General features: G+C 38.8%; 1 protein-coding gene across 3 annotated transcripts in view; it reads right to left on the reverse strand.

The window, feature by feature from the left end:
* MYRIP (myosin VIIA and Rab interacting protein) overlaps window positions 1-23,086 on the reverse strand; it is a 215,692-nt gene extending 192,606 nt beyond the window's left edge. For all 3 annotated transcript variants that reach the window (XM_026088387.1, XM_026088385.1, XM_026088386.1), the window contains exon 1: window positions 22,977-23,086. In XM_026088387.1, the coding sequence (XP_025944172.1) occupies window positions 22,977-23,086 (110 nt within the window). The remainder of the gene's footprint in view (window positions 1-22,976) is intronic.
* Window positions 23,087-25,435: the final 2,349 nt, after the last annotated feature.

Genomic DNA, 25,435 nt, shown 5'->3' on the forward strand with positions numbered 1-25,435 from the left:
TAACAATATGGAAAACAGTACATAAAAAATATATTAAGCAGAAGTATAAACAACATGAAGCTTGGATACATTTATTCACGTGCACATACATATGCAGTTTCCCTTTTGAAAGGAGTAAGACAATTCATAGATGGTAAAGGACAGGTTCAATAGAATGATCAACTTCAGTTGTGTAAAGTCTGAGAAAAATCTCATTTAGATCAGACATATCTATGCATAAAAATGCACAGCAAGAGATATACCATCTTAGAATTTTAGACTTCTCATAACACACAGGAAAGGATATGTTTCTAAGACCTGCTCCATTTACCATTTTCATGATTTAGCAAATGGGTAGGGCAGCATCTAAATGAAGTAAAGGTATTAAAACCGCAAGACATTATTCAATAAGCAAATTCTTGAATGGGAGATGAAGTAAGAAGTCATCATGACAGCTAAATAAAACAGACCTAAAGAGGGTAGCAAAACAGACAGAGCAGAATGATACTCAGCTTGAAGTCAATCAAAAAGCCCCCACAAACAAACAAAAGAAAACACCCACAGCTTTTATGATTAATCCCAGCTTTTGTCTCAGCTCTTCTAGATATTAGCAGCTAGACACACAGGACATTCCAGAGGGATAAATCCAAAGCTTTGTGTACAACACTAACCTGACTTGCCTTGTTTGCTCTTTGACAGCCTAACACAGGAAAACTTACTTGCCCTTCTTTGCCCATTATCTCAAAGATAAACTGTTCTTGCTTGACAAGCTCTACGCTTCTGCCAGAAGCCTCCATTCTAACATTTCTTTTTTATTGGGTGTTCCTAATTTGGAGGGTGGCAATGTAAGTAGAAAATACCTGTTCATATATGATTTCATTAAAATAAAAAAGCTGATAGTTTATTGACACATTTATTTAATATATAAAGAAAAACCCCAAGTTTAAAAGCATTGGGCCCTTTGTTACAATGTGTAAACAGCATCAGCCAAGAAAGCAACAGTAGTCCTCTTATGCTCTGCTGAGAAGGGTGCATACAGGATTAAAGCTGACAAATCTCCAAGATTGCATAGTTTTAGAGAGCCCACATGCCCAAGATTAAACTTTTGGCTTCTATTAACACTACAAACTGCAAGTGGAAGAACAAAGTTCTGTTAAACCAGATACACAGGCTTATTATGCCAAAGCTCTAACTCAAATCCATGAGGCTAAAGAAATGCTCCCAGCAAGGTTGAGGCTGGAGCCCAGGTCACCATGCCCAGCTAATCCCTTGCTAAGAAGAGGTCTCCACCTTGCTACACAGTCTTTGTACCCAGCTGGACAATGTTGGTTTCCTCAGGTCTAGCACATGTTTAGCTCAGCTTGCAATTCTGTTAAAAAAGGAACAGTTTTATTCCCAAGGGTGCTTGGAGTGGCTCTCAGCTTCTTCTCTATCTATTGTAACCCCGTCCAGCTTCAAATTTTGTATAGGGGGTCAGTAACTGGACAGGAGACCTCCAAGGAACAGCACAGTGCAGAGATGAGCGGGGCTGCCAGTTGCAGAGTATGATCAAAGACACACGAAAGCAGACCAGTTCCTCTGCCCCGCACTCCTCTGAAGCGGGACAAAACTTAAAACAATTTCAGACTGGTGCAAAAAACATGAAAGCTAATAGAACAGCCAACTTCAAAATGAGATGCAACACAACTTACACTGTATTTGAGCTGCCATTAGGCTATAGTAGGAAAGGCAGACCTAGCTCATGGATGGGCTCCAACTGCTTCCTTTCTGCTTCTTTACTAGTGCCAAAAAGCACAGGAAAGAGGAGTTGCAATCCTTCAAGTGAGCAAGCAAGAGTGGGAGACAGACAGACAGAACGCATACGTAAATCAGAAACAGGTAAGAATTAGGCATACAGTGTAAACATGACTTCTCTGAAGAACTTTGCTGTAAGCTGAGAGGACAGAGCAGGCAGCACTACCGTAGTAACAATCAGAAACATTTTATGGAAAAAAGAGCAATTACAGACATTTCAAAAGTGTGAAAGCTGCATTTGTCCTGTGAAATAATGTACTGCAATAGCCATGAAACTCTCCCATAACACTCTTTACAGGAAAAGGCACTGCCAAAAATCTGGTTAAAAAAATATCAGTTGCTGGATGGGGACAACAAATGGCACACTCTCTACTCAAATTAGGCTTATTTCCCCAAAACAAAGCAACCCTTTTAAACTCCCTCTGATCAATGCCTCTGACACCTATGGTTCCACACATACTATTAAACCTATTCCATGGGATTTTACAGGTATTAAATAACCCTGAAAGATTCTGCATTTATCCCTGCCAGGTATGTGTGACTCACGTTTCAAAGAGGGCACTGTAAAAATATTCTTGGTAGCTTAATATATTGGACCCAATTTATCACTGCACTACTTTAGTTTTACTCCAAGAGAAATCCATTAAATTAAAAGGCTTTCCTCATATGCTGTAAAGGTCTGTCCTTCCAGTCCAGTGAGTTTACAGGTATCATAATCTTAATTATATTAAAGCAATCAGAGGTCTGAATACACTGATTGCAGTAATAAACATTTTTTAAAAACCATCAACCACATTTTACTGTGTGCATTCAGAAGAGCCAAGTTCACTTTTATTAAATCAAAAATAGATTATTTAAACCAATGACATTTGTAGTTCTTCAAGAGCAAGATAATACAAATACGAAATGGGAAGCTTACATTACAAGATGACAGAAAGACTCCTAGAAAGCAAAGGCTTATTTGCCCAAAGAACATGTCCAATAATGTACAGCTCTGAATACTCCAAGGAACAGACACTTTTTTTTTTAAAAAAAACATACACAGCAGAGAATACTACTCTAACTTAAGAGCCTAGCAGAAAGCAAATAAAAAGAATTTTGCATCTATCATTTTAACCAGAGGGCTTTGAGAGTTGACTCCCTTGATGGTAGGTTGTATTTTCAATATCTAAGTTGACAACACTGAGTGATTTAGCTTCTCCCTTCCATTCAGTTACAAGGAATAACATTTACACAAAAACAAATAGTTGGTTCTCACTTGCATAGCCCTCTTTTTTGTAGGTGCATTGCACATGTTTTTCTTAAAACTGCATCTGTGGTGTAGCACACTAAGAAGCACAACAGATCTGTTTGAGGCCAGAAGCAATCTAGTCGCATTTGTACTGCCTGGGAGCTAGTAAGCCCTGCAGGCACAGACATGCTGCATTTAACTGGCTGTAGGTCAGTTTGGTGGCACCTGGCACTAGTGAGGTCTTACTGACTGCTGTCTCAGCTAGCTTTACTGCCCTGGGCAGTTATTCCCTAAGCAAGAGATACAAACAAAAGCAGGCCAATGGGCTTAAAACCACCACATACATTTTCCCCTCACTGAAACTGGCAAATTGGTCTGTAAGGACAAAGAAAGCCTTGAGAGGATGCCAGAGAGCACCTGGCAGCCAGTGCAAGAAAGGCCTCTTTTAAAAAAGTGTTCTCCACTTCCTATCACTAGGGAGAGACAGGTGGGAGACAGGCAAGCTCTCCCATCTCTTCACTATTTAGAATCTTTTTCCCCAGGTATTTTACGATCTTTTGATCTCTCTAGCGTTCAGGGTTACTGAAACAATGACAGACCACCTGGCAAGAAGTACAGAAAGACRTGTTTGAGTGAATCAAGCCATGATTTGTCTCTGGAACACTGTTTTGGCACAGAAGGTATAAAGAGGAGAGAGTGAGAGACCAACCAAGTTGGAAAACTAGTCATGGCAATACTTAACGAGCATTCAAGTGGATGTGTACATCCTGCAAGAGCAGTAAGGGAATTTTAGCTACCATATACGGAGCTGCAAACCATTTCATTGTATAAGCAGATGAACTTCTTTGGGCATTCATCTGGTAGTGAGGATAAAGACTTCAGACATCTTAAGTTTCCCTCGCATTCTCTCCCTCTCCAGATAAGCAATAAAGTTTTACAATACTATAACCCAGACAGATAAATAACCTTACACATATTTACAGAGGAAAACAGTTACAAAGAGATGCTGAAAAACTGCCCCAAGGTCAGAGGCCAATATCATGACTACGCTGCATTGCTGTATTTTGTAAGCAAAAAAGAAGCAAATTTGTTCTGGAGTAGACAAAAAGGCATAGCAGACCATAGATACAAATATTACATTTGTCCAAAGCACACATGTAGAAAACCTTCAACTGCAAACAGAGAGGAGAGTACAGAAATGTCATCCTTACATACTGGAGTGGGGGGGGGGCACAGCAAGGGGGAAGAGGAGTACGCTCTCTAATGGTTTAAGAAAAAAAAATTTTTTTCCTCCTTCCCTTACTACTTTACAAAAATCAAATACAGGATAATTAATTTTCTTTTGTAGCCTAAATTTAATCATACAATAAAGATTTTTTATGTGATCAAACGAGAAACTCCTACAGATTAGAAATTGAGGCACTTGCAACCACACCATTTGCGACTTTCTCTACAACAATTTACTGCACAGTATACAGATACATGTCCTATTCTGAAATCTGCTTTTCAAATGATGATTTAATCCTTAATCATTAATATGCAACTGACAATAAGTGGATGGACAAAATACAACTCAAGTAGCTAAATAATTGCAATTTTCTCTAAATATGAGAAAGATTTAGGTCCCTAGTTATAGACAAAGTATTTTCCATGAAAGGCTTACTTTAACAGATATAGAAATCTGATATAATATTGTGTTTAATCCAGGCAAAGTGAAAACATTTTAAGAAAACTCATTTTAAAGGGGCTCAAATAAAAGGTTCTGTATGCCTAAAATTTTAATTATAGAGGCGTAAGTGCATCAGGCGCGGGTTCTTGATGTGATGATTCCAGAAACATTAACCTCAACTGAAATACAACTCTCCTCTATTTTTTTTTTTAGTTACAGACTCACTCCCACTGCATATTGACAGTCATACTTGTTTGATGAAAATAAGCATATAACTTCTTATTCCCCAGAAGCCCTGATGACACAACAGTGCTAAAATGAAATACAGATGCTTTTATTACTCTTTGTGCAATCTCTTTCAAACAATCTAATTACTCACAATCATGCAACCCTATTAGCGATAAAAAGGCTACACAAGCGATACCATCTCACTACTAATGCAGGGATTTAAACGGGTAGTAAGGCATAAAATTGAAAGAACTCAGCTCAACTTTTGCAGCAGCAGTCAAGTTTGTAGAGCTAGCAGTAAGGGGACAGGGAACTCATCTGATAAGAGATCACCAAGAAACAGTAAATACAGGACTTCACCTAATGTCAGTCATACCTGCTGCACCTTGCAGCATCTTGGTCAAAGGCTTTTAAATTACCTCCCTCTCTTCCCCAACATGGGGCATCACAAGGATAGCTTCAAGACTCCATCTTGTATTATATATGGAGACATGTAGGCACTCATTTCAGTGATGTAAGTGCACATTTTCTCCCCCCACCACACACTTCATGAACCAAGGAAATGGCAGGATGTTGAAGTACCCCTACGCAAGCCCAGTACAAAGAGAAGCTTCCTGCAGCTGCAGTGCTCTACACCAACAGTGGGGACTGCCACAATGCCAATGACAACCAGGTTCTGGTCCACATGAAACAGCAGACTTTGCTGCTTTTAATGATGGCTGTTGACCACATGAATTTCTTCTACCAGAGCCTCACTGCGGCAGGCTCTCTTTCCAGGAAGGTTTTTTGTGTAATTCCACAAGGTTTTACAAAAATCATTAGGGCAAACAGATACCCTGCCAAATGATTCTTGCCAGGAAAGCAGTCAGCTTTTTATTAATCTACCATCAGCGAAACTGTGAGTTTTGTTTAAAAAGAACCATTACGTTGCTTTTACTGAAGTCGATAACGCACAGACAGTAATTATATAACCCAAGTGTTCCGCAATAAGCAATCTGTGTGGTTTATTATGGCCATAGAAGCAGAATATTTACTGCCTCAGCCTCTGAAACTGTGGCAAGATGTAGCAATCTTCTAAACATTTGCTTACCTATTAAAACAAACCTTAAATATTTTTCTAGGAAGCACATCATGTGTGATCAAATCAAATGAGGGAATAATAATAACTCGTGACCCAGGTAGGAAGATGAACCCTTAGCAGGATTTAAAGCTTTGTTTTCAATATTTCACTGCTTAACAAACAAGAGGAGGAGTGGGGGGGGGGGAGAGGAGGAAGAGGAATCATATGATATGCATGCCTACATATGTATAGTTACATCTATTCAGCACTTGAATACGAACAGCCTCCTCTGAAACCTTACTCTAGAGAAATGAAGATTCCTAAAATCCACATCTTCTAAAACATTTATGAAATGTATCACAACACATTGATTTTTTAGAATAATCTACATATGACTATGATGAAATATGATAGGCAAATCATCTCATGATCACATGTTTCAGGCTTATTTATTTTTAATCCAGCTTTCTAATGTACATTTTTATCACTGGTACACAGACTATTTTAAATGGAAGTAATAGACATTACTGGTTTATTTCCACTATTACACAACCAAAGGTTTATTGTTTACATGGAAAAAGGCCCTGTTCCATTACTCCCAGACAGTTAGCCCAGCTAAGTCAGTACAACTTATTAGAAAGACAATGCAGATAATATGGGCTCTTCTTAAATGGATTTCAAGATTACTATATAGTTTTTGCTCTGTGGAGGGCTAAGGAGCACTACTGGCCAATCTGAAGGAAATGTGAAGGAACCAAAGATATTATTTACTGAGTCTTTCATTAAATGCCTAGTGTTTTCAGGGCAGACCAGGCCCTTCATCAATAATGCATCAGAATTTGTCTGTCCCTTAAGTCACTTAACAGATGAGAAAGGGGTCTGGGAAGTTTTTAATATCCTCAAATTTTTCTTCTGCATTCCTAAATACAAAGGGTAAACAAAAATCTTAACTATAAATTGGTTTAATGTATATTCAAACATAAGGTATCTGGTGATGTTTTACTCATTAATATGGCAGCACTGAAATGTAACTGCTGCTAACACCTGTCATTTTCCAGTTATAAACATCTGTGGAGGATTTGCATTTACTTTTCCAAGGTTGGCAGCATACAAAAAATATAATGTTTGCTTTTCTGTCAACCAATTTTTGTGTGCTTCACAAAAACTGATACCCATTAGCATCTCCGCCATAAGCTAATTCAGTCTCAGTTTTACTATATTAGGCACCTAAAACATTTGGTAGGAAGTAGGACCAGATTCCAAAATGCAATAACTTAAATGCCTAAGCCTCTTGAAATGCCTCCCTGGCTGTTTTTAACTACTCAGAAAGACAGAGGCCAAGTCCCAACTTTAAATCCTCCATGCTAACTGCTATTACCTGAAGTGAAAGCATTCATCTGGGAGTGAAGAAAAACTCAATACTGAAGAGGAATTTTATCCAAGCAAAGCTAACTGAACTAGATTCATAAACCATACTAGAGGCAGCCAAATCATGAAGACAGATGTGCAAGATAAAATGAATATGAGCCATTGGTTTCACCAGACGACAGTGACTTCTGCAATGTTCTTTTTTCCTCCTTCTTCCCCATCTTTCTTCCCAAACTCCCTTGTCTCAAATAACCCCAATCACCATTACGAAGTATTATAAAGTGCTGAAGCAAACAAAATCAAAGATAATCCCACCACAATAAGCAAATTAAAAGTGGAGACATCAAAGAGATGCCTGAAACCTTCTGCCAAATTTCTAAGAGGTTACTCTTCTGTAGCCAATAGCAAACATCAGGATTAGGAGATTATTTCACTGAGTGAAGAAAGCATCATAGCTGTTTCCAAAATAGCTGCCTGTTCACATACACTACAATTATGTATTGCGTATTTATTCACCACATTAATCATCACTGCTAAAGCACTAATCCCTGCAATACTAAGATATTTTTATTTATATAACTATATGATCACCATTTCTACTCAAGGGGATGACACCAGATAGTCACACTCTCCTTTAACTTATTCAAAGTAGGTGTTGCTTGGCCAGGACTGCTTGAATGGAAAAGCATTTTCACGTAGGAACTCCCAAGCCAATAGTCTCCTGCCAGACTGCTTAACTGCTGAATTCCAGGAGTTCCAACTTCCCTGCCTAGCAGAAATGATTGATGCATCAGAGGCATACCTTACTTAATCAACACAGCTACAGTATACTGCAGGGAAAGGGAGCAAATGGACAATTTTGAAATGACCCAAGTTGCCACAAAAAGTGCCAATGCCAGCGCCAAACCAGGGGCAGATAGGTCAAAATTGAGTACTCCCGAGAAGTGTACAAAGTGAATTCCTGTTTGCAGAAGATGAAGTTGCTGTCCTTTCTTTTATGAAACTGACTCCTAGAGTTGATTAAATGAGCTGCCACGTCTTTTTACATTACCCAAGAGCAGAAAGACTTTGCTCTAAAGTGCCTGGAATTGCTTCCTGGACTGATTAAAGACAAATAAGTTAAATAAGAACTGCTGGTCAGCTAAACACTGTGAGGGCTTCGTGGACGGTACTAAGGACTAGCATGATGTTTTGTTTGATTTGAGAAGTGATTTCCTCCTGTGCTACTAATATTTTGATTCTGTACTCAGTTTTACTCAGAATGGAGCAAGAAAAAAAAAAAAAAGACAGCTTAGAACTAAATTAGTAGTTTGACAAGTGTAAAGAATTTAAAGACGGTCCCTTCTCAGGCCCACCACAAAACATTTAAAGGACATCTTTCAGCAGTAACTTACAGACGACTGATACAATCTAAGCTAGAAAAATCTCTGGCATAGTTGGCTGATAGAACTGTCATCCAAATGACTCAGTGTTTTATTATTATGCTATTATTAATGCAATCTAAACGTCCAGTCTCTCTGAAACTGGGCCACTTGGAGATAAGCTAGTTTTTCAGATCCTGAGTTTGCATCTTTGGAGAGCTCAAAGTCTAACACACATTAACAGAGTACAACAAGAAGGACTTATGTTTGATTTGCTATAAGTCTCTTATTCCCACAGCTGTCTTCCACGACTGTCACCCATTCTGACACTCTAAAAGGCACACTTTGCCAGTGTGATTGTGCCAATTAGATGAAGTTATATACAATACCAGCAATCAAAGTCTAAAGGGAAAAAAGAAATGAAAGTCCACATGATAGAAGTAAAAACAATGACCAGGCTACCATAATTTGCCTTTTGAGACACAGACAATCCACCAGTCCTGGGCTGATGTATATAAACTTCAAGAGTTCCTTTCTGAACTTAAATCCACTATCATTTTTATCAGACTCACAGCCTTAAAACCCAGTTATTCATTACTTCCTGTGAACAGACAGATGTTTGTTCTATATCAGCAATAAAAAACTGTTCTCAAGAACAAAATACGGTCAAAATATGAAAGGGAATATGACATTCATAATTTTTAATCAATTCACAGTAAAAAAAATTTTTTTTCATATATATGACCAATGATCTGTATCTGAAACACAGACCTCACATTCTACTATTATGCACTAAATGCAGCTACCTGTAATATCAAAATACTGATAAATCAACAGACGATGTTTATGAAGCACATACAAGCTTCAAATGATACGCTGCAATAAAGAACAGACTTCCTTACTTTTGACAGTATTATTTAGATTATGGCTTTCTATCTAACAAGAGATACTGCACAGCTGTCAACAAGTATGACTGTTTTCCTCTTAAACCACAATCCTTTTCGATAAAGTTTTCAAGAGATGTCACATGCAACATCTTGCCATCAATTGCATAGGCATCAATTCAAAAGACAGTTTCATTCTTTTGTGCGACCAAGGCAATGGAAGATGGCCACAGAATTACCTCCCAGATGACTGAACTCTGAATAAAAGTCTTACAACGAAGCCTTTAAAACTAATCATATTTTCAGAATGCCTACTAGAAGCACACATGTATTTTATTCTCTTATACATGGAATTAAAAAAAATTAAGGAAAAAATCAAAAGTAAAAAACTAATCACATCCAAAAGGTTCAAGAACTATACAAAGTCCATAGGACCACTGCAGAAATACTAAGGAACTGCCCTCCTATTAACAAACAAGTCTTGTATCTAGATATAATGGTTCCCTCCCTCTCAATGAGATGTTCAGAGCAGAAATGAAAAGCCCTGATGCATTGATGAAAACAGGGAAAAAGTAGGACATGCCACCAGCACATCAGCCAACCTCACTGACAGCGTTGCAGTAGCTGAGAAAGATATTAGAGAAACTTCTTTTGTCAAATCTCAGCCAAAAAAAGTTTTTACAGCATACAACTCTAAATCCCCATCACCTCAAGCAGGCTTCTCTGTCTAATTGCTTCTTAATTTAAAGTTTTTTTGATTGAGATACAAACGGGGAATTTTGGTGCTCTGTTTCCAAACTATTTCACTTCCAACATGCTTGACAAAAGCCAGCTAAATTTCCAGACTATCCTTTAATGGAGAAAGTGCTGAGGAATCAGAACACCATTTACATCTTATATCCTTCAGTATTTACTAGCCAAATTATAATCTGAGCAGCAGCAAGAACCCAACTAATTTGCCACAGGGCTGTATCAGGTTTGCATCTCTGTAATACACTGAAGAACTGCATTAATGCAAACCTCCTGTAATTTCTGAAGATACTAGTCCTGTTGTAAGCCAGCTTTATAGATTTATGTATTTTTCTTCATGGTGTTTGGATACCAGTCAAAACATATAATAAATGATGTCACCCATTCTAATTTTTAATAGCTATAATAGAGCAAAAGGAAAAAAAAAAGTATGTTTGAGTTCAGCTTCTTTCAGGAAAACTTTTATATAAATCATAACCAGCAGAAGAATCAAAGGATTAAAGCAATAAAGGAAGAGAGGTATAACCACGTGTCACATTGACCAATTATAATTCATTCCAAAGAAAGGAACAGACAGTTCCATAGAAAGTCATTTTATCATGTAATCTGGTGTTCAGTTCAGCAAAAAACCACTTCCACTAACCTCAGAGTCAAACATACACCATCTGCAAATAAGGGCAACAGTAGATGAACAAATTACTCCAGGTCCAATTAGAGTGAAAAAATATTACTTTGTAGCAACCACCCATATGTATGCTCCTACTCCAAGTAAACATGAACTTCCTAACCCCTCAATGGTAAATTGTAATTACCTTACATTTATCAAAAAGTAGGAGCACAAACTTAAGCAGTRCCCATTACAGCAATACCTTGGTATCTAACTTGCATGGAACCCTTAGCTGAGAAATAGATGCATAATTTAATGTATTAAACTACCCTTCCCCCCATTCTCCCTCCCTATTTTAACTATTTTCACAAAGGTGACATAAGCAAATCCATTTTATTTAGCACGTGACCAAGTGTACCTACAGTTAGAAAGGGTCTTCAAAGACACACAAGCATTTCTGAAACAACATTGTGAAAGTGCTGATAGTGTTTTGACATCTTTGAATTTCTCCCAGTAATACATACCCCTTTTCCATTGACTGAAAATATTCACCAATTTCATTTAGAAAAAAAAATGCTGCAAGTTTTACCGTTTGTCAAAGAAAGATCAGCCAACTCTAAGATATACTTCTTGCCTCAGCCTGCTCTTCCCTTCCTAAAGTTGTCTTGTGGTCCTGTTGAACTCACCATAAACACAGAACATGCTTTTAAACACAGAAGTCAAGCTCCCTTCTAGTTTGCACGCTATGGCATTTCTGGAAAGTGGGCAGATCATAGTGTGTAACAGTCCAGTTTGAAGGGAGGCAGAATGATGAAGAATCCAGTGCAAGTTTTATGAACGTTAAACTGATAGAATAGCTTCCTTTCCACAAACTTATGACACAGGCTTTTAGACTGAGGACAGTTTTCAGAGGGCTGCTATCACATTCAGCAAGGCTCACTCCCCTGGTTTAGCTTCAAGAAATTGCAAATGACAATTAAGAAATCTAAAGAACTTCAAGGATGAAATGTTAGATGAATACAAACTCACGATGGTGATTTTTTAGGATTCGCTTTGACCTCTGGTGATTCAGCAGCTTGAGGCAGATCCTATGACGTACTCCCTAAGCTTCAGCATGGTGAACAGTAACAAAAAATTTGTTTTGCTCTCTCCAGTATTGTGGCCTTATCTTTTTTTAACTGTCCTTTCTGCACACTGATCATTTTTTGCTATGCGATTCTGACAGGCTTCCAGCTCCTAACAGGTTTCAGAAAGGAAGTATTAACAAGTATTCAGCATGCACCTTTCTATAATCAAAAATGCTGACAGCAGCAAACAGCTCTGCATTGACTTCAGTGCATGAAGGCGACAGCTTCACGGCAGTCCTTCTCCACTCTACCATCTTCCAGTGACGCTTCTTACAGCTGTTCTTGGTCCTGCTCTCAGTGAAGGGCACAGGAACTAGCTACACAAGACACCTGCACATCTTCATGAAGAAGAGAACAGATTAAGTCCCCAAAATAGTGAAAATTAGTAAAATTCTTGGAAAAAATAAAAATAAATATAGGCAAAGACTACCCTTGATTCGACCCATTTTTTTTCCTCTTTACTGAAATATCAGTGAATCCAGTTTCCAAGCAATTTTATATTCCATAAATTTATTATTTGTCTGTGAAATAACATAGTAGGGCTTTTTAGAATGGTTACTATTTTGTAGTTAGAAGCAGAACAGTCTTTCATAAATGCATACTTTTAAATTTTCATAATGCATGTTCATGAAGTCAAACTTCTAGGAAAATCCTTCTTTTAAATTACAAGTCATATTTCAAGTTGACAAGCTTCAGAATGACAAGCAGTATCTCTGATTTTCTTGAAAACCAAGGTTGAGAATATTTAAGATAGGAAGCCATGCAGCTTCAGACAGATCCACAAATGGACTGATGCAACCAAGGACATTGTATAACACGTTGCTATAGAAACTCACGGTAAAACCATTCCCTTCTGGCACCAAAAAATGCATCTTAAATACAACACCATTCTTCCAAAACTGTGAGACTTGGCACATACCACTACTTCTTAATGAATGTTGTATGGAAATCTATTTAGAGCATCCCTGTATTGTCAAATTTAATAAGAAGAATAAGCCACAAATAAAGTACATTAAGTAGCATTTGTTTACATGTTTGTTTACATGTTTTACTGTATAGTATTACAATTTGTATTACTTTCCCACATTAGTAACACCCAAATAGAGAAGCAAGTGCTTAAGTTAGACTTAGGTCCTGCCTACACAGCAACTGTAAGTTACGGAACATTGGTAAAAGATCCTGACTCTTAAAATTCCCTAAGCTGGTTAAAACTACGCTCCTCCAAAAAAGCCACAGGCTTTGTACAGCCTAGTGACTGAAGTCTTCATGCAGAAGATCAGTTATAGACATGTTAACCACTTCTGTAATTGCAGCAATCTCTATTTGAGCACAAGACTGCAAGAACAGCTGACAGGAGTCTTAAAAACCAAGCCCATGAACTTCAGGTATCCAGGAGGTGGGTCACCTAGTCCACAGTATCAGTTTGGCTTTTCCAGCTTTGAATTTAAACCACACTGGCAAAGTATTAATACCTTGCCCAGGACTTTCTCCTCATGAGTGAGACCCTGAAATTCAACTGTCCAGGACCTGACACTTGTGCTGCCTTTCCCATTCTCCCCAACAACTGATTCCCAGAGAATCACTGTTGCAGGCGATACTGCTTACAATTTTCATCTTCAGAAGCATCAGATTCTGAATCAGATACTCATTGTATATGTATCAGATAACCTTTAGCAAGCTTAGTCTTTACTTCAGCTAGAGCTTTGTCTACCCTGCCCTTAGAAAGCTTTAACAGAGATCCTACAGCTTCCCCAGCAACCTCTTCTACCAACTGCCCATTAGCACTTCCCCCATATCAGTGCATGAACATTTGTAAGTTTTTTTTCATGAACTAAATGATAGCACATTGAGTTCTATTAAAAAGTTTCAGATAATTTAATACTGAGTAACTTATTTAACACGATCAGTATCTTGTTTTTTTCAAAGTTGAAGCACTTTCTCTGCAAAAGGTGCTTAAGACTTTTAACATTTTCAGCAACTATTTTCAGCATGACTAAATTGTACAGACAGGAGTCCACATTCAAGAGAACATCCCTTCCTCCCACTGCTGGGCTACTCAGGTGAGAGAGGATTACTCCTGCAAGTCATGTTTAACAGCTTTGACTCTTCATACAGAAGATGTCCAAGATCAAATATTGATTTTACGTTATGGCTATTCATTATCACTAGGCGTGCTCACTCTTCTGAGTGAGACTGACTATTAATTTGAGTAGTCATAACCTATGACAAAGACCACATTATAAAATTTATTGCAAGCTTAATGTCTCTGCAACACCATGTTGCCTTCTTTTTTAAATACATACACTGTGCAAAACTTGCATGGTCTGTGGGTATGTGGGCTGTACTTCAGCTGGGTCTCCCACAGCCTGTTCAGTATTGAAGGTGTTAGCTGGTGACATTTTTTCTTAACAAGTTTCTCTAATATTCACTAAAATGAGACTTTTTCCTTCTTGCACCTTTTCATAAACATGATCTCTCATGTTTTTTCATGCTTGGTTCATCAATATTTCCTCTCAGTTGAGGCTGTATTTGTAAACACATTTAAAATAGAAGCCAAAATTCATTTCTGGAATTACCTGTATTAAAACGCTTGGCGCAAAAGAATGACAGTTATGGAAATGAGGTCCTGTATTTGCAAAATGACTGTTGCTGAGCAGTCCTGACCAGACTTAGCCTATAGCACCCATATGGCATTCAGATAACAAGTATACTCACAGTGGGCTCCACTGAAATCATGGAAAAGAGAGAGATGAAGATAAAGGTGCACTGAACCAGTTTAGAGGAACCTAAGCCTAAGTTGGTCTTTGGAAATACCCTTGTCTTTCATCCTTGGGTAAAATAAAACTGGATTCAAATCTGTAACTTAAAAAGCTAGAAGTACTTTGCTATCAATGCTAGACTCTTTCCAGGACACTTATCTCTTGTAAAGCATAAGCTAGGTCCTCCCCTATAGTCAACTGCAATCACTTCCTCTGTTCATTGGTGGGGCAGGGAGCAACACTGAATCAGCAGAACCTACATATCATCTTTGTACCAGGCCCCACACTTGTGTTGGAATAGGGAGTTTGGGACAAATCACAGGCAGAACAGATGTGGACCCTCAACTAAACACAGCTGCACATTATATGATTACTATGTTATATGATTACTGGGATGGCTACTTCCTTACACAACCCCCCCCCCAAACAACATTATTTGAAAGCAATCAACACACTTTTAGAACGGTTTTCTTGAAATTAATGACAAGTAACAGTTTCTAAAAGCATTTAAAGCATATATTTACTGACTTTGAAGCCATCCAGCTTTTATGCAGAATTCATCCAGGTCACTATTTTTTGACAAGCAACTTTGATTCTTTGTAGCAAAATCTGTGATGCAACATTAATAAAAATGTCTTGATCTTAACTTTGTTAGTCAACCCTGTCTCCAAGATACAGTGATACTGCCCTAGATATACTTTACCCTGTCTTATAAACCAAAGTGAAAGAGTCAATCACATTTATAGATTTCACAAAGATGTGAGGATCATTGTCTCTGAAGTAGCAAAATAACATATTAAGTGGAAGCTAAGATTCTGATGAATCATTTGTTACACTCAAAAATAAATTCACATAAACGAATACTAAGCTTGCGGCAGCTCAGCACAGCCTTGCATTGAAGAAGCATGCAGCTGTGCTAACTCAGGAACAGCAAAGAGCATTCTCCCTCAGAGGAGCAGTAAACCACTCCAAGCCTTTTATTGCAGGTGTCAGGACAGCCCGTAAAGTGCTGATCACTCTCCTTAGCATTGTGTTGCCTTGCTCTCAGGGCTAACAGGCAGAAAAGGGAAAAGTTGTGCGATAACTCCCCCTTCTCTGGTTTCCTCAAGGAGTTAATGAGCAGACACAGGAGCCAGAGCTGTGCCTGGCTGCTACAAAATCAGAGTAATGGAAAGGAATGCTCTTTGTGCTTTCCCCATACTGTTCACTGGAGTGAAGGACAGGCAGACTCACCTTATGAAATCACTTCAGGAAACAAAGTATTGATGAGAAGTTCATCTGCTGCAACTCTGCAGAGCCTGCGGAGAAGACGAGACCAACCTCCCATTCCTTTCACTCCAGGAAAACAGCTTTAAAACTGCTTCAGCTTGGGGGGGTGAGGGGGGAAAGGGGAGCACAAGGAGGATAGTTTTTGTTTTGTTTTTAAGGTACTCGACACAAGCCTGGTATAGGAAGGTGAAACAGGAACTAGTATGCAGAATCAACATATTCAACAAGCAGCTATTTGCCCAAATGTCTGATTTGGCATTTTGCCAGTTTGATATGATTCACACAAACATTTCTGCAAACGGAGGTTAGGAGGACTTTCATATTTCATCTACCACAAGATCCATGACACACACTTGTGCGTACACTGAAGCCTACTGTAATATGACAAAAAGCAGCATCAAACTGGTTTCTGGATTTTGTCAGGTATGAGGGGGTACTTCCTAAAAAGCCTCTTCATGAGCCAACTTATGCTCCAATGACCTATGACATAAAAGGAGCAGAAGGAATAAAGAGCAGGTAAAGACAACCATATTCATTTAAAAATTGTTTCATCCTCTTCTGCACTAGGCTTTGTACTAGTGCCTCATCAATTTTCTGGCTAAAAGGAAAACCAGAATAGCCAGAGCATAGAGCTCAGCCCTCCACTGAGCAAGCACCCACATATTTTTTTTCTGCAAATAAAACAATCCTGGAGATGGTTTTTGATTACGGATGACTGTTTTTGTCTTTACCACAACTGAAAGTGCAAATGCATAAATAAAGACATCTAAGCTGATGTTCCCCAACAAGCTACCAAAGACACATCAGGCAAGACAGTGACACGTCCTGCCTGGGGGGCAACAGTGGGTGTTTAGACTCATAACACTTCCCTCATGTTGTTCCAGTGAGCCCACATAGCTAGATTAAACGATTAATGTGTTATGACCATACATTCATGTGGTATAGGAAGGTCAGTAAGTCTTCCTTGTAAATATATTTTCCCAGGTGATTAAGAACAGTGGTTTAAACAAAATAGAACCATTTTCACTGACGAAGAAACATTTTCCATCCTTCCCCAGTGCAAGCTTCTAAGGTTTACCATTAACATATCACCATACAAATAGCTGATTCAGCATCCACTCAATATGGCAATGGAAACTTATTAGCCAGTGGTTATAGGAAGATGGAAATAAGTGGCTTAGGCCACAGTCTCCTAAAGTAAAGTAGCTGCTGGAAGGTTTCTGCCCCACGCAACCCAGCACCCCTTTCTATGTCTGCCTCTTTCCCACCCTTCTGACTTTTCTTTCCTTTGCAGTTGTTCTGAATGTTAGAGTCAGTATTAGCACAGTCACCCTTTGATTCACCCCCACAGCTGAAACAGAGCTGGTTAAGAACTTCTACAAGCAATAAGATGACATATTAATTTTTTTCCTGTAAAATGATCACTCCACTAACATTTAAAACTCCTGACCTGATCATATGAACTAGCAAATTCATAGAGTAGTAACTGTAAAAACATAACAAAAGGGAGAATTGATTTTGGCCACAGCTGGGGACGTTGCAGGCACAGTGGCACATCTAGAAAGTCTGGAAAGCCAAATACACTGGTAGTAAGCAGAAACAAATACAAGGCAGTAATCTCTTCTACATATTTACAGATTTAAGGAGGCCTTTCTCACAAACATACATTAAGCCTCATAAACCCTTACAAGCTCTCCTGTGCTGTCTCTTAAAAAAAAAAGAAGAAATTGTGGATATGACAAAATATTATACACAGCAAAATGTTAAAGTTCAACCCTCAAAACAGTCCAGCCTTCCCCATTGCTGCCATTTTGCTGATGCATGAAGCCTGAAATTAAAAATAAATAAATAAATAAATAAATAAATCTCCATGAAAAACATACAAGCTAATGACCATATCCAGCTAATCTGCTCTGAAAGCAAATTATGACAGTTAATGTCCTGGTAGCCCACTGGCAGCTTGCAGAGCTTCTACGGCAGAGGTGAAGTATGCAAGGCCAAAACACCAGTCTAGTTCTGAGCATGCATGCTGCACAACTCAAATGGAGCACCTTTACAATTGTACCAGATCTGCCTGGTTTGCCCAGTTCGACTGATTCACTGAAAACCAAGCCCATCTATTAACAAGTCCCTGTGTTATAATTATAGCCTCAGTGACTCTGAATGATTACACTAACATTGGAGTAAATAAAAATGTAACACTACTGCCAAAGAACAGAACCAACACACAATCAAATAAAAGAGATTATGGGTGAGCAAGCAGCAAAGAACAGTAAATATTATTAATGTGATACCAGGCAGAGAGCCACAGCAAAAAAAGAAACTGCACAGATATGAAACAGCCAGGCATCACAAATCAACCACACTAACCACTACGTATAACTAATTACATATAGTTATCTTATAGCTGTGTGTGTGTGCACGTGTGTGTGCGTGTGAGTGCATGTATAAGTGCGTGTATGTGTGCATGCATGTGTGCACGCGCGTGTGCGTGCATGCGGTGTGCGTGCGTGTGCATGTGGGTGAGTGTATGTGTGTGCGTGCGTGCGCATGTGCGTGTGCGTGCGCATGTGCGTGTGCATCTGTGCATGTGTGTGTGTGCATGTGTGAGTGCGCGTGCGTGCATGCGTGCATGTGTGCGCACGCGTGTGTATGTGTCTGTGTGTGCGCGTGCGTGTGTGTATGTGCGTATGTATGTGTGTGCACGTGTGTGCGTGTGTCTGTGTGCACGTGTGTGCGTGTGTCTGTGTGCACGCGCGTGCGTGTATGTATGTGTGCGCGTGTATGTGTGCGAGCGTGTGTGCATGTGTGTGCGTGTGTGTGTCTATGTGTGTGTCTGTATGTGTGTGCACGTGTGTGCGTGTGCATGTGTGCACGTGTGCGAGTGTGCATGTGTGCACGTGTGCGCGTGCATGTGTGCACGTGTGCGCGTGCATGCATGTGTGCGCGCATATGTGTGTGTGCGCGTGTGCACATGCATGTGTCCATGTGTGCGCATGCATGTGCACATGCGCGCGCACGTGCATGTGTGTCGTGTGTGCGTGCACACGTGTGTGCACGCACGGGTGTGGGGGGGTGTGGGTGTGGGGGGTGTGCGCGTGTGTGCACGCATGTGYGTGTGTGTGCGCACGCGTGTGCGCATGTGTGCACGCGCGTGCAGGCGTGTGCGTGGGCGTGCACACGCGTATGTGTCTGTGTCTGTGTGAGTGCACATGTGTGCGCACGTCTGTGTGCGCGCATCTGTGTGCCTGCGTGTGCATGTGCGTGTGTGCACATGTGCGTGTGTATATTTAAACCAGGCTGTTTCACAAAAAAAGTACAAGAGGAGAATTATGGGCCTGTCTGGTAACACTAACATAAATTGGGGAGAAACTTTTAAATTAGAGAATGACTGCTGAAGATTCTCGCTGCACAGATGTACAAGACAGCTTTGCAGCAGAAAACGCAAAAGATGAGCATGGCTTCTTCCATGTGCTACATTTCATTTCAGAATTTACCTAGTTCTCATGTAAGGGATGAGAAAACCATATTACTGTGAAGAGAACATTACGGTGTATGCAAGTTTTATTCATAAATATTTAAAAAGAATTCAAGGAAGGTCCCTGAATTTTTTTCCCCCCCATACTCAATTTTAAAAGAGTTATAGTATTACATCTCTTTTCAAAGGATACATCAATCCAAGCTTTCCCAGTAGCTAAACTGCTACCTATGGTATATGAAGGTCACACATTTGACTAAGAGCAGATATATGGAACTACCCAGGCAAGAATACAGAACTTCATCCATACACTTATTATGCCATTTTATTTACAGCATTTCAAAATGTAAATTAACATTAAACCAACTGAAATACTATAAAAGACATAGGTCTTTTACGTTTAGCTCTGGAATGGTTGTCCACTTTACCTTGTACCTTAAACGCATTTGGTAGGAGTGAAGATGAACTTTTCTACTTGTTGTATGTTTCTGAACTCTTAATCTTCCACTGACAAAGTGAAATTGAAGACATCAACCCCTTACAGTCGTCTTAACTTGCATTTTTCTCCTGACATAGTGGAAATCGTCTCTCATATTACCTTAAGCAGTTCTTGATCTTTAGAAATAATTGCTATTAATGAGAACAATCCCAGAGACAGATGTCTGGGGAAACAGCTACTTAAATTTGGGGTTGGGGTAAATAAATTGTATCTACGGTACAAAGAACTATACAGAAACCCTATTATAATAAAGTATTGCATGTGAAAGCTTTAACAAGTTCCATATAAGGACCAAGGTAGGTCCATGAAATCAATTACAAGAACAAAAAACCCCTCACCTTCAGATAGAGCTTTTCATTTTAGTAACAGGAGTCTAATATATAAAATATGTATGCCCATTTCTTCTTTCAAAAATACATTTAAAATCTTGACAATACTTCTAAAGTGAAACTATACTGCAGACTTTGTCAGTTGATAACTTTCTAGAAAACCAATGCAGTAAAGCCAAGAACATGGAAGCAGATATAGTAACTACTCTGCTTTCTTAAAGGTTGAAAAATCAAATCTCTGTTGTAGCAAGTAAGAAAATTTGTCCCTATGAGAAATTTGTATTACATAGTAAGACAGAAAAAATGTGTTGCTACATCCTTCCATTTAACTTTATGTTTTGGAAAAAATAACATGATGTAGCCTCTATAAAAAACAGTCTTAACTTTCAAGTCAGAAGCAAACTTCAAACTTAATTTCTGATCTTCAAGATCATTAAGATTAGTTAAATTCATATCTTAAATATCAAGCTGTACTTCAGAACTTTGACTGTGTCAGTACTGTTCATTATGAGAAGTACTTTGTTCTAAAATACTTTAATACTTGCAAAAGACATGAACTACAGTCAAGAGAAAAAATTTGCATCCTCAGATATGGTTGGGCTGAGTCCCTGTGTTTCTCCCTTTCCAGTGTTTCATAGATATGTGACCATTAAATTATTACTAAGTCTCATGGACAACTTCAGCAGCAGACGATGAGACACACACACCAACAGAAAGCATACTTACCAGGCTTTTCGATCCCTTTTCTGGCGGGGGAGAAGTGCCCTACAACCTCCTCCTCCTGTCACCATAGGAGCTAGTTCTATAGCATGGCAATTGCTGGGGCATCTCACCTAACTATGGTATGTTTGCTCCAGCAGGATACAACCAGCCACATGCACCCTCTTTAAGTTTTCTCTCTTTGCTCTTGACAGTCCTTCACAACAAAACCATCGGTATAACCCATCGCAAAACAGAAGAAAATTCTTCTTATGTGTGCCATCCACATCCAATCTTCTCTCCCTGCAGCAAGCTTGTACTATCAATACAAAGCAAGAAATTGCACAACATGCTGAAAATGAATTAAGGCTATGCAGCAAGTCTTCCTTCTTGTTCCTAACGTTCCAAAAAGTTTCAGAAAATAGTAACAGAAAACAATTGTTGACAAAAACAGGATTCCCCTTAGTTCCCTACTGCAGATTTTTATATATATATATACACATATATATATATATATAGTGTGTGTGTGTGTGTGTGTGTGTGTGTGTGTGTGTGTTTGAGTCATCTTACTGCTGAATTCAGCTTGATGCTAAGTGATAAAGAAACAGGTATTATCTGTGATGGTAAGAGATTGTGCATTCAGCAACTACAGATAGGGACTTCAGTCTACTCTGGACAATAAGGAAGCGTGACATGTCCAAAGAAGGTAATAATAATTGGAAAAAAAAAATCAAAGCTAATAATAAAAGGAAATATTGCTGAAACTGGAAGGAAAAACTATTGCATCTACCAGTTCAGGTCCCTGCCAGTATTCTTGTTGTCACATATGCAGTTTCTGCGGTGAAAAAGTTACCTCGCAACTAGTTCCATTTGTTTCCTTCTGGGTTGTTTCTGTCTGCAACTGCTTTCTACATAGATAACTGACAGCAAAGTTAACTTCTCAATACAATGGATAACATGGCCCATTGTTTATTTTGGGGGAAAGAGGAGGAAATGACTAGGTTGAATTCTTCAGCTTCTAATGTTTGCATATAGGCACAATCTCTGAATAAAAGAAAGGAACTGACTAACTATATCGAACATATAATTCTCTGAACATGCACAAAAGTTTACATTCAAGACAACTGCTGCCTAGCCTCCCCAGCAGACATGCACAGATGCTGAAGGGACCATTGTTGTGATTTAGGTCAGGACAGAGTAAACACACATGAATTACTATGCAATAACTGGGTCTGTGTGAAGGAGTTTGACATTTATTGCCTCTTTGAAGGAGTAATAGTTAATGCATAGAACAATACGAAGTTATAGAAACAGGGTTTTCTCTGCTTCCCCTTTCTTTGCCAACAGGAGCAGCAGTTGTCAGTAGTCAGGAGTAGAAGAGTGTTAAGCACATTGGTTTGGGCCAGGAGAGCTTGGTCCCAGGTGTCCCTGGAGGTCCTCCACGATCAGGCATCCCCAAAGATACAAGTCATGCAACCCCCCTTTAGGCTGAGACAGATGAGGCTTGAGGTGGACAGCATCCTTCAGACAGTTTGATCTTTACTGGTTGCTGGGTGCTCTGAGCTGTTGCTCATTGATTAGCGTTGTGAGCTGCTGGGCTAATATTCTTGTAAAAGTTGAGTTCTGCTATTTCTGCCATGTAGGCATTTTTTCCCCCCATAACAACTGTCTAATTGTGCTTTTCCTAACAAAAGTTACATCCCTAACAACTACAGAGCAACATACCAAAGATCATACCATACCAAAGGTGGGCCTCCAACACCAGCCTAATTATTTGAGTTATGTCAGCTCAGCAGGCCAAGACAACCATATTCTCCAGTTTCCCCGATAATCACTTTGTTATAACCCAAGATGGCCAACATTTTTGATCATGTTTTTATCTTACCTCAGCCTTTCTTCTTCTTTCTTACGGAGGCTGAAATCTCGCTGAACAACCTGAAGCACATGCTCTGCTTCTTCATCGGTCAAGCCAGAAAGATCCAGTTTTCTCCCCATTATATATTCTATCTCAGATACGAAAAACTAGACGAATATCTGAAATCAAAAAGGGCAACAAAATGCAAAATAAATCAAAAGCACTTATATTTTTCCCAAGCACATCCAAATCACAGGCATACCATTTAAATGGAAAGAACTTGCTGCCATAAATATCAGAGAAGAAAATCATTCACTGCAGAATTATTTCTGAAGTGCCATGTGTTAAAATTGAGGATGACAGCGCTTTCAAAAAGAAATACAAAATATAAATTATTTTTATATTATATTATACTCATGATATTAAATATTGAGGGAACACCTCAATGTTGCCCTCAACAAGAAATACATTAAAATGACTAAATTGAAATCAGATTTAAAAATTTTGTAAGATTCTATGCCATAAGTTAGTCAAATGAGTATGTTTCCCCTTTCTGAGATTGAAAGATGGAAGAGAAAAAGTAGCACTCGATATTATGAATGCATGAACTGAAGGTACCGCAATGTTTGAACTAGAGCTTGATCTATTTCATGAATGAATTGCCATCAATTTTTTCTGCTTTTTTTCCTGGTGATTTTTATTAGTTTTGTTGAATGCTGGTAACTTCAGCTATCAGTATTAATTTCTATAATTCAATTTATATAATTATTTGGGCAATCATAAACATGTCTATCTCCACATTAAATTACAATTTCAGAAACAGCACAGTTTTTGCAGCTTTGTTATGAGCTCTCAGCAATATATATAATCATTAAGAACACTCAGAAGTTCTTGCACTTTAGTAAAGAGGCAATTATTATTGCCTTTTTATCCATTATGGGTGTAAAGTGGATGAGGCTATGTAAAATACGTGAGCTGGTTATCTCTAAGCAATACTGCTAAACCTATGACATGCAATTAAGTGCTCCAAAGAGTACAGCAAACAGTAAAAGTATGAAAAAGTTTAAGTTCCACTCTAATTTTCCAAGTAAGACAATTCATCAGTTACTGAGATGGGGGGGGGGAATAATGTAAAAACAAATAAATTATTTCCTTCCCCCAAATATTTAGTTGCAATTTTTGAAACAAAAACAAACAAAAGAGTATTGTGCTTCTCCCCCCCCCCCCCTTATTTTGGTTAGGCTATCACTGAAGTTTAGAATTCACTCTTCATTTAAAAAAACAACACTTCAACAAAAACAAGCAGATGGGATAGAAGTGAAAGTGAAATCAAGACAACAAGTTGCCCTCCCCACCCCGAAGTGAGACAGATGCTCTCCATACATTCAACTAACAAAGGTCACACTGCAAACCTATGTTCTGACTTAGCTCTTCAGGTCTACTATGGAAGTAGAACATAACCAGTGAGTTAAAGTCTATTAAAAAGTATTTCAAAAAAGAAAGATACCAATTTTTGTAAGAAAAAGTGCCAAAAAAACAAAGGACTATCTAGTCCCTTCTTCACTAATCCCACTTGCATGGCCAAAGATGTATGTTAAAATTAAAATTTGGCTAAAATACAGTCAGGAATAGTTATGAAAATTTTCTTCTGTCCCACGTCTGTCCTGAAATTTTCACCAAAACATCAAAAAATACTCCACTGTCCTCTCATCCGAGGTCCTTATACCAATGCCTCACCAGACAGTGGCAAGCACAAGAAGCTGGTGGGGCAGGCTTACCAAGGTTACGTGTCCACGTTGCAGCTCAAAGACAGAACACGTAGTTGTGCTCTGGGACACATTCTTCCCTTTGGTCCGTAGGACACCCATGCAGCTCTTCCCATGGGAAGCACTTCATACTGAAGTTTGACTTTGACTTTTCAAAAACCATGGAAGTACTTCACTAAAGGAAAGATGTGTTGGCAGCTCCACACAGGGCAGTAAGCAAGACTTTTCCAGTCAACTTTTTTCACACCAATGGAAATGGTGGAAAAATGGGGAAAAGAGCAGGATATAAAGGAAATAAAACTATTTTTAAGCAATTGCCATAGACACTAGGAAGAGACTCCCGCCCCACTGTAGGGCTACAGTTGTGTGAGACACAAGATGTTGAAGATACCTGGAGATCAAAGATGCCATTCCAATTCTTCTTCTTCAGCATCAAGTTAACAACTATAATTAGCACTGTCATAACAAGTTTTCCCTTCAGGTCTTCACCATAATCTTTTTGGAAACTGTCAAAATTAATACTGCTCTTTTCATATATACAACCTGTGCGTCTATCTGTAATGAAAAATGTCCTTTTGATTCAGCAGCCACAGCTGATTGTGAGCATATATTACAAGACGGAATTTACCCCTAAATCCTCTCACCTAGGCAACCCCACTGCCTGTTTTTTTGTCAGTTAGCGAAGACTTAATTTCAAGGATACTTAGAGTCACAAGCTACTAT

This window comes from Apteryx rowi, unplaced genomic scaffold (genome assembly GCF_003343035.1).
Source record: "Apteryx rowi isolate R43461 unplaced genomic scaffold, aptRow1 scaffold_769, whole genome shotgun sequence".
In the NCBI taxonomy this organism is placed as follows: domain Eukaryota; kingdom Metazoa; phylum Chordata; class Aves; order Apterygiformes; family Apterygidae; genus Apteryx; species Apteryx rowi.